Source organism: Herpailurus yagouaroundi, unplaced genomic scaffold (assembly GCF_014898765.1).
Source record: "Herpailurus yagouaroundi ecotype Mexico unplaced genomic scaffold, PumYag 186, whole genome shotgun sequence".
NCBI classification, from domain to species: domain Eukaryota; kingdom Metazoa; phylum Chordata; class Mammalia; order Carnivora; family Felidae; genus Herpailurus; species Herpailurus yagouaroundi.
The window spans coordinates 25,361,321-25,375,396 of record NW_024412417.1 but is presented as its reverse complement, the minus strand read 5'-3'; the positions used below and the strand labels follow the sequence as shown (position 1 = coordinate 25,375,396).

The 14,076-nt window shown below is 37.7% G+C and overlaps 1 protein-coding gene across 3 annotated transcripts in view; it reads left to right on the top strand.

The window, feature by feature from the left end:
- The window catches only part of TRPS1 (transcriptional repressor GATA binding 1), a 257,829-nt gene extending 244,322 nt beyond the window's left edge, over positions 1–13,507 (top strand). For all 3 annotated transcript variants that reach the window (XM_040494279.1, XM_040494278.1, XM_040494277.1), the window contains 2 exons: positions 3,474–3,596; positions 6,884–13,507. In XM_040494279.1, the coding sequence (XP_040350213.1) occupies positions 3,474–3,596; positions 6,884–7,945 (1,185 nt within the window). In that variant the 3' untranslated portion in view covers positions 7,946–13,507. The remainder of the gene's footprint in view (positions 1–3,473; positions 3,597–6,883) is intronic.
- The last annotated feature ends 569 nt before the right edge of the window (positions 13,508–14,076 follow it).

Here is a 14,076-nt window from a genome sequence, read left to right as displayed (position 1 = left end):
CCTTCCCTCCCCTCCCCTCCCCTCTCCTCACCTCTCCCCTCCTTACCTCTCCTCTCTCCTGTTCTTTTAATTCCAGTAGATTATTTTCAACTTATTAATGTTGAGCCTCTCAAGACAGAGCACTGTCCTAGGTGCTTATTACTTAGAATATTTGATGGCTGTTAGGAGCCATGACTTCTGTCCTTAACAAACATAGCACAAGGGAGAATGGCAAAATATTTTAAAACTCTGTCATGCATGATATACTATGAATGAAATAAAGTCTTCAGTGCCTTTCTTTCCCTTTAACAAGGCCACGCTTGTTCCTAAAAAGTGGGGCAAGAGAGATTTCTGTTCTGCCTTCCTTTGGCAACAGACTGCTTCTCTACATTTGGTTGGGCTAAGGATGTTGATAACTTCAAAAAGATGCTTTTTTTGTGTCCACCCAGGTTACATTACATGCAGAGGGACCATGTCAGGGCTCTCATCAATGTTATGGTTCAGAGAGGTGTGGAACAGAGATAGCTGTGATCACACAGCTAAGGATACTGTCCACTTATCCCACATTCTCTGCTGCCTCCAGAAATTCCAAGTGCACCAAAAATAAGGTTGTATAGTGCTTACCTAAGGGATAAATTTGTGTAGATGGGAGATAATATGTGAAGTATTTCTCACCTCCCTCCTACTTTCCACCCCCACACAAGTATGCTCCTATTGAATTCTAGGTGTGAACACCTAGATATTTCACTCTGACTCAACTTTCCATTCTCATATTTGATAAGATTGACACAAATGAAATGCATTTGATAATATCCAACTATAGATCTTAAGCATCTCTAAAATGGTCAATAAGTAGATTAAGGAGATGAAAACAAAACTAAAAAAGTCTTTTTCTCTTACAAAAATATAATTGAATCCCTTTGACAAAGAGCTACCTTACTGGGTATTTGCTGTGTCCCTGGCACTGTTTTAATTGCATCCATTTGCCCACATCCTATAGAGGCTCACACTTTAAAGATGGGGAAATTGAAGCTTTGCGAGGTTAAGTGACTTGCCTAAAGTTGCACCTGGAAAAAGGCAGAAACATGTTTTGAATGCAAGTCGTCTGACTCCTAAATCTGATTTTTAACCTCCATGCTATACTGACTCCGGGTAAATGAATCCAGAATACCCCTGATGTCTTTAAAATAAGGTATAGTTTTCCTAAAATATACCTCTTTAGTCGAGCATAAGTGCTCCTTAAAGCAAGATATGCCCATGGAAACCAGTGCTGTAATTTTAGGACTTTCCCTCTAACTAATGAAGGGCATTTTCTTTGCAAGAGAATTAAGCACAAAATTGTGCAAGGATTGAAACGCGCTCTGAAACCAGGATTACACCCACTTTGGCATGCTGTGTCAAGCACCCAGGGCATAAGGAAAGAAAAGCAGGCTGGAGTGAATGGTTACACAAATTTGAGCCTCAGCCATATATGTGGGTTAGTTTCCAAATGGACATTTACATTGCCTTTATGTGGATCAAGTTGGTGTTTATTTGCCAAACGTGTTATTTAGATCTAGGAAAAAGATGGCATGGCCCCAGGGGAAGTTTCACAATTATACCCTAACTAGGCTCCCCAACCTACTTCAGATAAAAGGGGCCCCAGAATGTTTGATAAACATAGCATCTAATAGTTCATTCATTTTCAGGAGTGAGCAGTCTCTACTTTCGCAGTAGGTCCCATCTGGGACTTGCGGACTGACACCCAACATTTGTCGTCTTTCTAACCGTGATGCGTTCCTGGTCCTGACTTGGGTGGAGAGGGAGGAAAAGGGGAGCAAGCGATTATCTTTGTGAAAAATCTAGCTTTTATTACATCACCTAAAGTAGCACAACCTGCTACACTAATGAAATCGTGTTCTTGGTTGAAAAGGGCAATTGTTAGCCTGACTTTGTGCACACTAAAAACATTCCCCCAATCTTGTTAAATTATTGCTCTCATTTCAGATTTTTATAGCTGTGCAGCTTACCAGCCCTCATTTCTTTACGTTTCATTCATTTTCCTTGTATTGATGATTAATGGAGGATGTCGAATGTTAGAGTGAGCAGGCATCAGCAATTGCAAGATCATAATTAGTTTAGCTGACGAGGGCCTCTGATAGCACTTGCATCTGGATGGAAAAATTACCCTATAGGGAACTGGCTGCTCACCAGGTCTTTTTAGTGATACATTGTGAAACACCCGATGAATCAAATGCCCTTTCAATGCCAAGAAAGTGTTCCAGTCTTGAAGCCAAAATTATGTCTGCAGAAAGCTTTCCATTTGAAATGTATCAGAGTACAATTATAACCATTGTATTTTCTTGGCAAGAATACCACTCGTCTACAGTATGGACTCAAGTTAAATAAATTGCCTAAATTTTATGAATCCCTGAAATTTTGACTTATGGTATTTGTAATTCTAAATTTATAACAAAATAGGGTTCCAGCAAGACTTTTTCCACTCCTTATCTAACGTGAATATTTTATCATTAAAGGCTTCACTTCCTAGAGAAAGGAGAGCAAAGTTGCAATTCAGGCTGTCTTTTTTCGTAGCAAGAGCATTTCATTTCCTGCCTGTTCGCGTTTGCGCCTACAGACACAGCCTGACTTTTGTTTCAGTGAGTTTAATGGAATCATTACTTGATAGCAAGAATGGAACAAGCAATGCTAATTATCTACGTTTAAATATTCCTAGATTATTTGTGAATCTGGTGATTTCGGAACTCAGCCCACTAAAATCAATTTGCATTCGGAAACGCTTGTGATTTCCGAGTCTGAGGCAAATGAAATAAACAGCCATTGATGGGACTATGTTGTCTGGCTTAAGCAGGCACCTCATGAGGGTTCTCAGTAACACTGTACTTCTAGTTGGCACAAGCTTATACTGGTCCCCTCAGCTTCGGGAAGTCGAGGGTGTTCTCTTTCAAAGTTTACAATTGCACACCAAAAACTAGAACTGAGTGTGCTATACTCTCTTCATACTTGCGTTGCATGAATGGCATACAAAAAGACACAAATCAGGTTTAATTTTAAACGGTTCGCATGGCACATTTATTATAAGCTGGACTATATGTTAAAGCTCAGGTAGCATGCGGTCCCCCCTTTCTAAAGTGTACTGAACATATTGCCAGGTTCTGTCTTTTGACTTTTGTTTTGACACTTTTAAAAGGTATATTTTAGGGTTCAGCATTTAGGAGCCGTCATTAAAGGCACAAAACCCAAAGTTCAAAAAGTTAAAGCTGTTTCTGTGAAAAGCCTTTGGTGTTGCACACACCTCATCCATCACTGTAGGGTTAATTATAATGAAAATCAGTGGTGCCTATTAAACACAATTGAACCTGACCTCATTATGGGCAGTGTGGTTTTATACTGTCATTGTTGCTAGTCTAAAGACAAAACTCCTGGGTTGATTTGGTCTAACTCCACTGATCATGTGACTCACCTCTGACCTTGTGTTTTTTTCCCTGTTTCAGAGGCGTAGAGGCTCGGGTGTTTTTTGTGCCAATTGCTTGACCACAAAGACCTCTCTCTGGCGAAAGAATGCAAATGGCGGATATGTATGCAACGCGTGTGGCCTCTACCAGAAGCTTCACTCGGTAAGAACTTGTTAGACTGTTTGAGGAAAAGCTTTTTAAAGCAGCCTGGTCTGTGGTGTGATGTGTACCATTCCCTGGCTTGCAATGCCTGCTCCCGCAGAGTTTAATACAGTCACTTTGAGAACACATGTGATTTACGGTGAAATGGCCTTCAGTGTTATGGGGAGATACATTTGAGATCATTAGCGATGCATTATGCTTCTTTTGATATAAAAGAGGAAAATGATTGATTTCTGGGAACTTTTTGTAACAGGTAGTCAAACTAGTGGTTATCAGACTTCGGTGAAATTAGTTTAGGCAGAAAGGAGAAACCTTAAAAGTTCAAAACTACGTAAAAAATGTATACTCGTATAAAATATAGGGCAGGGAAAGGATGCTTATATTCAGCTTAACTTTAGAATTTGCAGTTGTCATCTTGGCTGCTTTGGGGGCTGGAAGTCAGGCGCGTTCAGAAGAGTGGTTCTGAACTAGGAGCCACCAACACCAGGTAAACCTCTTAGGTTCTTCCGATAGACTTATTCCAGCGAGGCGTCTGAGGGCTTGAACAGTGCACATCCCAGCTAGAGTAAGGTGCGAAGATGCTTTGTGTTTTCAGATCTCTGGCTGACTTCTTTCTGTGCCTCACCGAGGTCCTTCCGGTCGGTCCTTTCTTGTCAGATTTTAGTTAGAATTCTAGAATAAAGTTTAAACTCACAAATCCCCCCCTCTATCTGTGTGTGTGACTTCCCGAAGGATTTTTTTTTTTAATTTAGAAAGTTTATCTGCTGACAAGAACTGCCTTTAAAAATAGGAATACCCCACTTAGTAAACAGAAATCTATTTCCCTCTGCCTTTTTCATTTTGTTTGGCATTTTACCATAGCTCGTAGCACAGCCAATGAATAAATTACAGCTACAGGGAATACGGTTTTAGACAAAACGTCCTCATAAATGAACCATTGGAAGCACTCTTTAAAAAATGCATGCTGCCAACAATACTAATTGGTGGTAAACTGTAAAACCTTAGTTATTACATATAGCCAGCAGAAAGATTCTCCCCACCACCACCACATCAACTTACTTTTTCTACACCTTCACCATTTAAACACAGCAATAAGCTTTCATTTAATGAGCACTGACATTAATGATTTTAATTGAACTCTGGCCAATCATAGGCCAAGAATTAATTAAACCACTGCTCTTCCAGGTTATGATAATTTAACAACTATGATATAAAGTAAACTCTTTTTTATAATTATTTTAATATTCATCTCTCCACAGACAAGATGTTTTCGGTTTTGAGTTTTTTTTTTTAAATCATAAATTTAAGTACATAAAGGTTATGCTCACATGCCATGTCAAAGACTGTTACAGAAGTTACAAAGATTTTAAAAGGGTACAAATGCAAATTTCCGGTTTCCTTACAAGATATAGATTAAATACTGCATATTTCCGTAATACAAATATGAGCTCTTTAGAAACCTGAGCATTCTCAACAAATGAATATGGTATATCCAAGGGATGTGGAATTTTCATCCTGAAACCAGTAATTGAATTGTCAGCAACAAGTGTGTTATCTTTCTTGCCTTAAAAATGCCTCTGTGACAATAGAAACATTCCAAAAAGGATTTAGACCCAGATCTTGTTTAACATGTAAAAGATACTCTCTTGCATTCAAGTGCATTCTTTCTAGGAATTATTCACAAATTACTATATATATATATATATATATATATATATATACACACACACACACACACACACACACACACACACACACACATATATTCATATTCTATGTAGAAATGATTTGCTGATTTAAGTAATCTTTTAGAAAAATCAGGTTTTAGCCACTTAAAGGTTTCCCTAGGGGCGCCTGGGTGGCTCAGTCAGTTTAGCGTCCGACTCCGGCTCAGGTCATGATCTTGCAGTTTGTGAGCTCGAGCCCCATATTGGGCTCTGTGCTGACAGCTCAGAGCCTACAGCCTGTTTTGAATTCTGTGTCTCCCTTTCTGTCTGCCCCTCCCCTGCTCATACTCTGTCTCTCTCTGTTTCTCAAAAATAAATAAATGTTTTATAAAATTAAAAAAAAAGTCCCTAAATTTTCATCTATAAATATGCATTAATTTATTAAACTTATTCTTTTGATTTTATAAATCAAAGAGCTCTTTACTACAAGTAAAGTTATTAGTATAGTCTTGTCTGTAGAGTTTAGTTCTATAATCTAAATACCAATCATAAAGTGCTTAACCTGAATAAAAACCAACCTGAGTGAAAGCATTCGATCTGAGCACAGAGTAGAATGACGTATCAGGTATTTGAACCAAAGCTACAAAGGAATTTGTATTTTCACCAGAAAACAAATGCTTCACCTGTTAACAAGTAAAATCTTCTGTAGTGATTATGCATGTAAAATACTATTAAACAAGGAGAAATAAAAGTGAGAGGTTAAGAAAAAGTCTCCCACTGATATGGCTTTGATTACCTGATGTCTTTCTTCATGATTCTGTTCATTTGTCTTTGATTATTTATGCTGTGATATTTAATAGCTTTATATCCACATTCGCAGTTATTTAGAAGAATGCATGTATTGGTCAGCTCAGGCTACCATGACAAGATACCATAGATTGAGTGGCTTAGACAACAGAATGTATTTTTACACAGTTCTGGAGGCTAGAGGTCTGAGGTCAGAGGATCAGTGTGGTTGGGTCCTGTTTGGGGCACTCTCTTCCTGGCTTACAGAAAGCCACCTTCTATGTCCTCATCTATCCTTCTCTGCCTCCTAAAGACCATGTCTCCAGCTACAGGCACATGGCCGGGTAGAGCTTTAACATACAAATGAGGGGACCCAGTTCAGCCTGTAGCAATGTATAATTTTTCCACAGTTGTCAATAAAGGCTATCGCCCATGTTCCTGTATTGACATCTTAGTGCATGACTCAGAAGTTGAGAAATATTTCAGAAAAATCACGTTTCTTCAAGTAACTTTCTACACAGTTTTATCACTCAGTGCTGCAATTCCAAAATCTATTGAGTTTGGAAAAGCTGTTTTTAAGTAGATTAAAGTTTTCAGTCCTCCCTGCGAAGTTGGACATGATTTAATTAGGCTAAAATAGTGTGCTTTGGTTACTCCCTCTGATCCCGCTTAGGGCAAAAGGAGGAGATTTAGTAAATCTATAACATAAAGTCTACCCTTGCTTTGAACTTAAGCGTGGTTCGTATTTGTGAGGAATTGTTAATGCATTTTAATGCATTTTTTTAATGTTTTCCTTTTATGTGTTGTATGTGTGTGTGTGTGTTTTCTCTGCAGACTCCCAGGCCTTTAAACATCATTAAACAAAACAACGGTGAGCAGATTATTAGGAGAAGGACAAGAAAGCGCCTTAACCCAGAGGCACTTCAGGCTGAGCAGCTCAACAAACACCAGAGGGGTGGCAGTGAGGAGCAGGTCAACGGAAGCCCCTTAGAGAGGAGGTCAGAAGATCATTTAACTGAAGGTCACCAGAGAGAAATTCCGCTCCCTAGCCTGAGTAAATACGAAGCCCAGGGTTCATTGACTAAAAGCCATTCTGCTCAGCAGCCAGTCCTGGTCAGCCAAACTCTGGATATTCACAAAAGGATGCAACCTTTGCACATTCAGATAAAAAGTCCTCAGGAAAGTACTGGAGACCCAGGAAATAGTTCATCCGTATCAGAAGGGAAAGGAAGTTCTGAGAGAGGCAGTCCCATAGAGAAGTACATGAGACCTGCGAAACACCCGAATTATTCACCACCAGGCAGCCCTATTGAAAAGTACCAGTACCCCCTTTTTGGACTTCCCTTTGTACATAATGACTTCCAGAGTGAAGCTGACTGGCTGCGGTTCTGGAGTAAATATAAGCTCTCCGTTCCTGGGAATCCGCACTACTTGAGTCATGTGCCTGGCCTACCAAATCCTTGCCAAAACTATGTGCCTTATCCCACCTTCAATCTGCCTCCTCATTTTTCAGCTGTTGGATCAGACAATGACATTCCTCTCGATTTGGCGATCAAGCATTCCAGACCTGGGCCAACTGCAAACGGTGCCTCCAAGGAGAAAACAAAGGCACCATCAAGTGTAAAAAGTGAAGGTCCCTTGAATGTAGTAAAAACAGAGAAAGTTGATAGAAGTACTCAAGATGAACTTTCCACAAAATGTGTGCACTGTGGCATTGTCTTTCTGGATGAAGTGATGTATGCTTTGCATATGAGTTGCCATGGTGACAGTGGACCTTTCCAGTGCAGCATATGCCAGCATCTTTGCACGGACAAATATGACTTCACAACTCATATCCAGAGGGGCCTGCATAGGAACAATGCACAAGCGGAAAAAAATGGAAAACCTAAAGAGTAAAACCTTAGCACTTAGCACAATTAAATAGAAATAGGTTTTCTTGATGGGAATTCAATAGCTTGTAATGTCTTATGAAGACCTATTAAAAAAATACTTCATAGAGCCTGCCTTATCCAACATGAAATTCCCTTCTTTTATTCTTTCTTTTGATGAGTAGGTTACCAAGATTAAAAAGTGAGACAAATGGTCAGTGAGAAACAAACAAAAAAAAAAAAATGGAAGATGGTAAATAGTCATGTTTTAGAACCTAGCAAGTCAGAACCATCTTGGCGAATGTGTACTGTGGAAACGGTCCATAAGAAGTATCTCCAGACTCTATTATGTTTGTAAAGGAAGAGATCAAAGCCATCTCGAATTTGAAAGGGTTTACAGATTATGATACTAATGCAGTATTGGGCTGGCCATTGGTCCATTTGTTCATCAACCCATAAATTGTTGCCTAAATTTAGAAGTATCATGAAATCCTAGGCAGATGAGGAGAAATCTAATCTCCAGGGCAGTGAAAGGAAAATGGCGCCTCTTACATCAGTCTCCTCTCATTGACTGTGTTTCGGATTTAGACCTAGAAATGTGAGCTGTGGTTAGGCTTGGTGAGAGAGCAGCGAGGAAAGTGACAGACGGCGGCACAGTGATTTGGGCCAGCCCTGCCTGTACATACACATGCACACCCTCTCTGATATTTTTGTCCTTTAGATGTTCAGATACTCCTTTCAAAAACAGTCCTTTCATTTGCAGTTTAGGTTCATTTTGTCCCAATATATATGCCTTTTTAAAAACAGTGCCCTCAGTGCTTACGTAGTCATTCTTTTCTTTAGCCAGATATTCCTATCTTGTATGTGATGAAGCAGTTTGGATTTGTTTTTTTAAGCCTCCTCTTGGTCACCGATCTCACTTGGCACATTGTAACTAAAGGGATCCCCCTCAGTTCAAAAGATTCGATGGATATAAAAGTTCAGACCATGGGCTTAACTTGTTCAGAATACATGGTATTTCTCCATAAGGTAACCTGCTGTATTTTATTTATTTCCTTTTGGTTAAATATAATTTCCAAACTTTGTGGCCAGGCAGCGTCTAAGGTTACGTTACCACAGACTGATAGTTGGTATATGTACCAGTCACTCCCTTCATTAGATTTATACAGGTTTAGTTAAGTAGCATTAAATAGGATTCTTAGAAGTATATCTTCATAGTACTTTTAATACTTCAGGCTTTGTAAAACTATCCATGAAGGGAAAACTCCTCAGCATAACTGCTCAGGGAAATAGGGCTAAATAACTAAACATTAAATAATTGGTTAAAGGTGCTGTTAGTCGAGCCTCAATGCTTGCTACAAGGATGTATGTACAAGGACTGACTTTAATAATTTGCATTATATTGTCCCAACCAGTAGTTTATTTTTTGCCACGGAGATGTAGAAGATATTACAAGCTACTGGATGCACTGTCAGATTAACTTATTTCATTAAAGAAGTTGGGAGAACAAATAGGAAAAAAAAAAACTTATTTTTCTAGTAAATATTAATGTATTACATTTCAAATAATGGTGCCTGACATATTGAATAATTATTTTCTACAGTGTACGTATGCAACAAAGATATTCCATCATGCATTAGAGTCAGTTCTGGCTCTGCCTAGCTGTTTACATTTGCAAATGTAGCAAACAAGGAAATGAAGCAACTATTTCTATTGCGGTAGATATCTTTTGTGTGTGTGTGTGTGTGCATTAAAGTTGTAAACGGTAACATGAAACAAATGAAAGTTCTTGATATAATGGTATGGAAAACAAGAAGGAAATGAAAATATTTTTATGCCTACTTAGGAAAAAAAAGGGTAGCACTATTCATTCCAAGTACTTTCTTTTTTTTTTTTAATTTTTAAGCTCTTAACTCACATTGTTATGCTTAAAATGATAAACATATATCCTCTTTTTATTGCTTTGTCTATGTTTCAGATGAAACATTTCAGAAATTATTTTGATAAGTGCTGCTGGAACCCGCAGCACTGATGTTTTTATTGCGTTCTGTAGCCGCATTTGCACTCATTTTTACATAATTCCCAGTCGCTTTGTTATTGTTTTTGTTTTGTTTGGGTTTTGTTTCTTTTTCCCAGTGCCAGGTCTTTGTTTCTTAAAGTTGGATGGCAGGTAGAGTTCAACCAGTTTGTGACTGTCTTAGTGAATGAAGTTAAAATGTCTTTTTGATGTGTTGTCATTTCCATTCTTGCATTTTTTTTTTTTTTGTTTTCATGTAAAAAAAAAAAAGGAGAGAAAGAGACAGAAAAAAGAAATCAGGACTAAGCCTTCAGCTTCAGTTTCATTTTTAAAGGGCCCTATTCTGGTCTCACCTGTCCAGCTCTGATATTCACATAAACTGAAATGAGGAGGTGGAATGAGAAGTTCTAACATTCAAATTATGTGATGAGAATTTTATCTTTCTTAGGAATTTCAATGAATGCATCTCAAAATGTACAGGCAGACTCGAGAGGTGGCCATGAAAGATCTCAGAAAGAGAGGAGATTTCCCAAACAACGAAACAATGTTTCATTTTCATTTTCTTAGTAAAAGGACTTAGTAACGAAGTGCACTGTGGCAATCCTTCAGCAACATTACACGTGGACTGCTCAAATCAGTAAAATGCCAGAAGTTTGGTTAACTTGGGTATGACTTTTTGGGCAAAGCTACTCGGTAGACAATTTCTCCAGTGTGTCGGACACAAACAGGTTGTTCATTTTTGGCATGTATTCCTTCTGTTTTTTGTTTTTGTTTTCTTTTTTCAACTGATTTTTGTTTTCTCAAGACAGACATAGTAGTAACGATTAGCATTGGAAAATACATATCACTATTCTTGAAATATTTATGGTCAGTCTACTTTTGGTAGAATATTCTTGGATAGCATTGACACGATAGATCTTCTTCCATATTCTTTTATTATTGATTATTTTATTTTCATTTTTGTTGTCATTATTATACATATTTTGATGGAGAAGAGGTTGGGCTTTTTTTAAAAAGATGAAAACTTACTGTGACACTAAAATACCCCTGTTTTTTGACTTCTGAAAGCCTTTGTTCCATCTCACAAAATATATTACAAAAGTGGTTGGTTGTCATTTTAATTTGGTTTTAAGGTTTCCAAATGATTTTGCCTTAAAATGTGATATTAAATGAGCTATTTAGGTACTTATCCTTTTTTTTTAAGGACTTTCAAGATGATTTAGGATTTTCCCCTCTTGGAAAAGGCTTCCCCTATGATGAAAACTATATGCCAGCTAAAATTGTATACCATTGAAAAACTGTAAGTCTTTTGAAATTACTTGTCTCTATTTTGAATCAAGTTTTGGGTCAAATTTTAGGTCAGGACCAGCTCATGCATTCATTCTTCCTTTTCTTACTCTTTCTTTCTTCCTCTCTCACCCATATATTCATACTGTTGTTTGGGATAGAAAAATCATGAGCCAGCCCACCTTGGAAGGATGTGGATTGAGAGACACTACAGGACTCTAAGTGTATGAGAAAAGGATGGAGCTCTAAACCTTAACATGTTAACTCTGTAGTTCAAAAGGAAAAGAGTGTGCCCATTCTTTCTACATGACATATTGAGATGTTCTTTTAAAAAATCAACTTTTAAGATAGTGATGTTTTATTCTAAACTGTTCTCTTTTAGTAAAGGTAGATTTTAGAAAACAAGCATGGGGATTCTTTTCTAAGGTAATATTAATGAGAAGAAAAAAAAAGTGATTATCTTTAACAGCTCTTTGTTGAAGCCTGTGGTAGCACATTATGTTTATGATTGCACATGTGCACATAATCTATTATGATCCAATGCAAATACAGCTCCAAAAATATTAAATGTATATATATTTTAAAATGCCTGAGGATATACATTTTTCTCAATAAATCGAAAAGTATCAATACTGCTATTAAAATAATTATTAGCCTTCTGCTGTGTGGCTGCAAAACATCACAAGGTGACCTGTCTTGAGACTTCTGAACTGCCTGCCTATTTAGTTAGTGAACATTAGCGCAATTCTAGAGTGGGGATATCTGTCATCCAGTGGTGGAAACATGGAGTAAAGAAGCTGGTGGTCAGTTTCTGTGCTGTATGCCAGCCTTTTCCCTACAGTTTACATGAGCTCACGGTCTTTGGGTTGAGGGTCATGGCAAAAAATGCAAGGCATCTTTGGTAAGCAAGTAGGTGAGAGCTTGCTGACTGTCCCTAGATCACAGGAGAAAATGGTGGAATTGAAATTCAACCAGAATATGAAACAAAATATGCTAACCAAAGGTAGGTAGTGTCAGGTGGAATTCTATGAGTAGGCAGCTGTAAATGAGAAAAGGTAGAAAGACATGCATTGGGACTTTGAAGGGCTGGGTTATTTTCCAAAAGAAAGACTTGGCCAAGGGCAGAGGGATGGCTTATTTGGAGAGCACTTCCTTTTGGTTTTCCATTACTGTTTCATAGCTGATTCACACGTTCCTGATAGCGGTGCAATTGTTGAGAAATCATCCACAATTATTTGCAGTAATTAAGACCTCTGAAAGATGCTAGGGCAGAAGTGTGTGAAGTCAGGGATGAAGAAAATGTGAAATTCAACATTGATCCACACATGGAAACTGGACAATGTGTGGTTCTCTTGAAAGGAAAGGTAGAGCTGTAAGCTTCACTCCGTCCTACACCAGAGAAAAGCGAGAGTAATTTTACATGGAAATATCGTATAGCCTTCATCAGAGAAGATGGTCCTTCAGGACCCATAAGTCCCCAAACTGGATCCTGATTCTACCCCTGGTTGTTTTTCGTTATATGACCTGCAGCAAATCACTTTTTCTTTTCGTTCCTCAGGTTCCTCACCTGTAAAATGGAAAAAAAATATATTAATAATAATATTAATAATAATAATAATAATAATGGTAATGTAGTACTTGTTTTGTAAAGCACTTTGAGATCCTTGGTTGAAAGGCACCATGAGAATGCCAAGTATTATTATATGGCCAAGGGGCTTATTTAAACTCTCAGTTCCCAAGGGCCAGAAAAGGTTGGGGTCATGTTTCTTAAAAAGATGAGCTGTAAATATCATACCAGGCAGCCTATAGTGTTGACTATGAAGAGGCAAAACTATTACAAAGCTGATAAAACCATAGTTTCTTAATGGCTACCAACAAGGCAAATATCACAGTAAGAAATGCCAAATTCCTTAGGGCGGACTGTTTGACAACATGGAATTGGGGGGGGGGGCCCCCCCGGGGGGGGGAAACATCTCAAAATGCCAATGTAAAATTAACTTACAGCAATATTCACCAGCAGAAAATGTCTTTCATACGGAATGATTTCATGTTGCTAAGAAAAAATTCAATTTGTAGTCCTGATTTGAATATTAGAATGTTGGCTATAATAGTCTGTTCTTACAACACATGGAATTTTTTTTGTTTTATTTAATTTTGTTTTCATAGTGCATGTTCATTTCTACTCACAAACATGTTCTTGGTGTATTTCTTATGCAAACAATCTTCAGGCAGCAAAGATGTCTGTTACATCTAAACTTGAATAATAAAGTTTTACCACCAGTTATATATAATGGCGTTGGTATGGTTTATATGGGTTCACTTTCATGCACGTAGAAATAGGAAACACAGACCATTGTGACATATAGACAGGCTCTGATGAGTTGAGATGGTGAAATCAAATCACCATTCTCAAAAATAAGACTAAGATTGAAAGGTCCTGGAGTCTCTCAGCTTGTTTTGCTTTGCTTTTTTTTTTTCTTTAACCAATCTTTTATTGATAGATCTTGTATAAAAGAAAAAATATATATACTAGTTTCTTGAGGAGGGTTAACAATAAAAATTGTGTTTATTTCAAAAACATTTATTAAGTATTGAGTGTTGAGTATTGGGTAATGATTGTTTTACGATATATAAAAACTGTGTTTGAAGTTTAACTTTGATTCATTTCAGTGTACCCACATATGTGAAGATCCTGATAATCTCCATAAATTCATATTAATATATTAATATATTACACACATTGTTTGCTTAAAATGAAATTAATCAGAGGAGGGTTCCTAAAGGATGATTTTGAAAGAGGGAAGTGGCAAAAGCAATCAGAAACCCAGGTAGGAAAATGACATGGGTAAATTCAC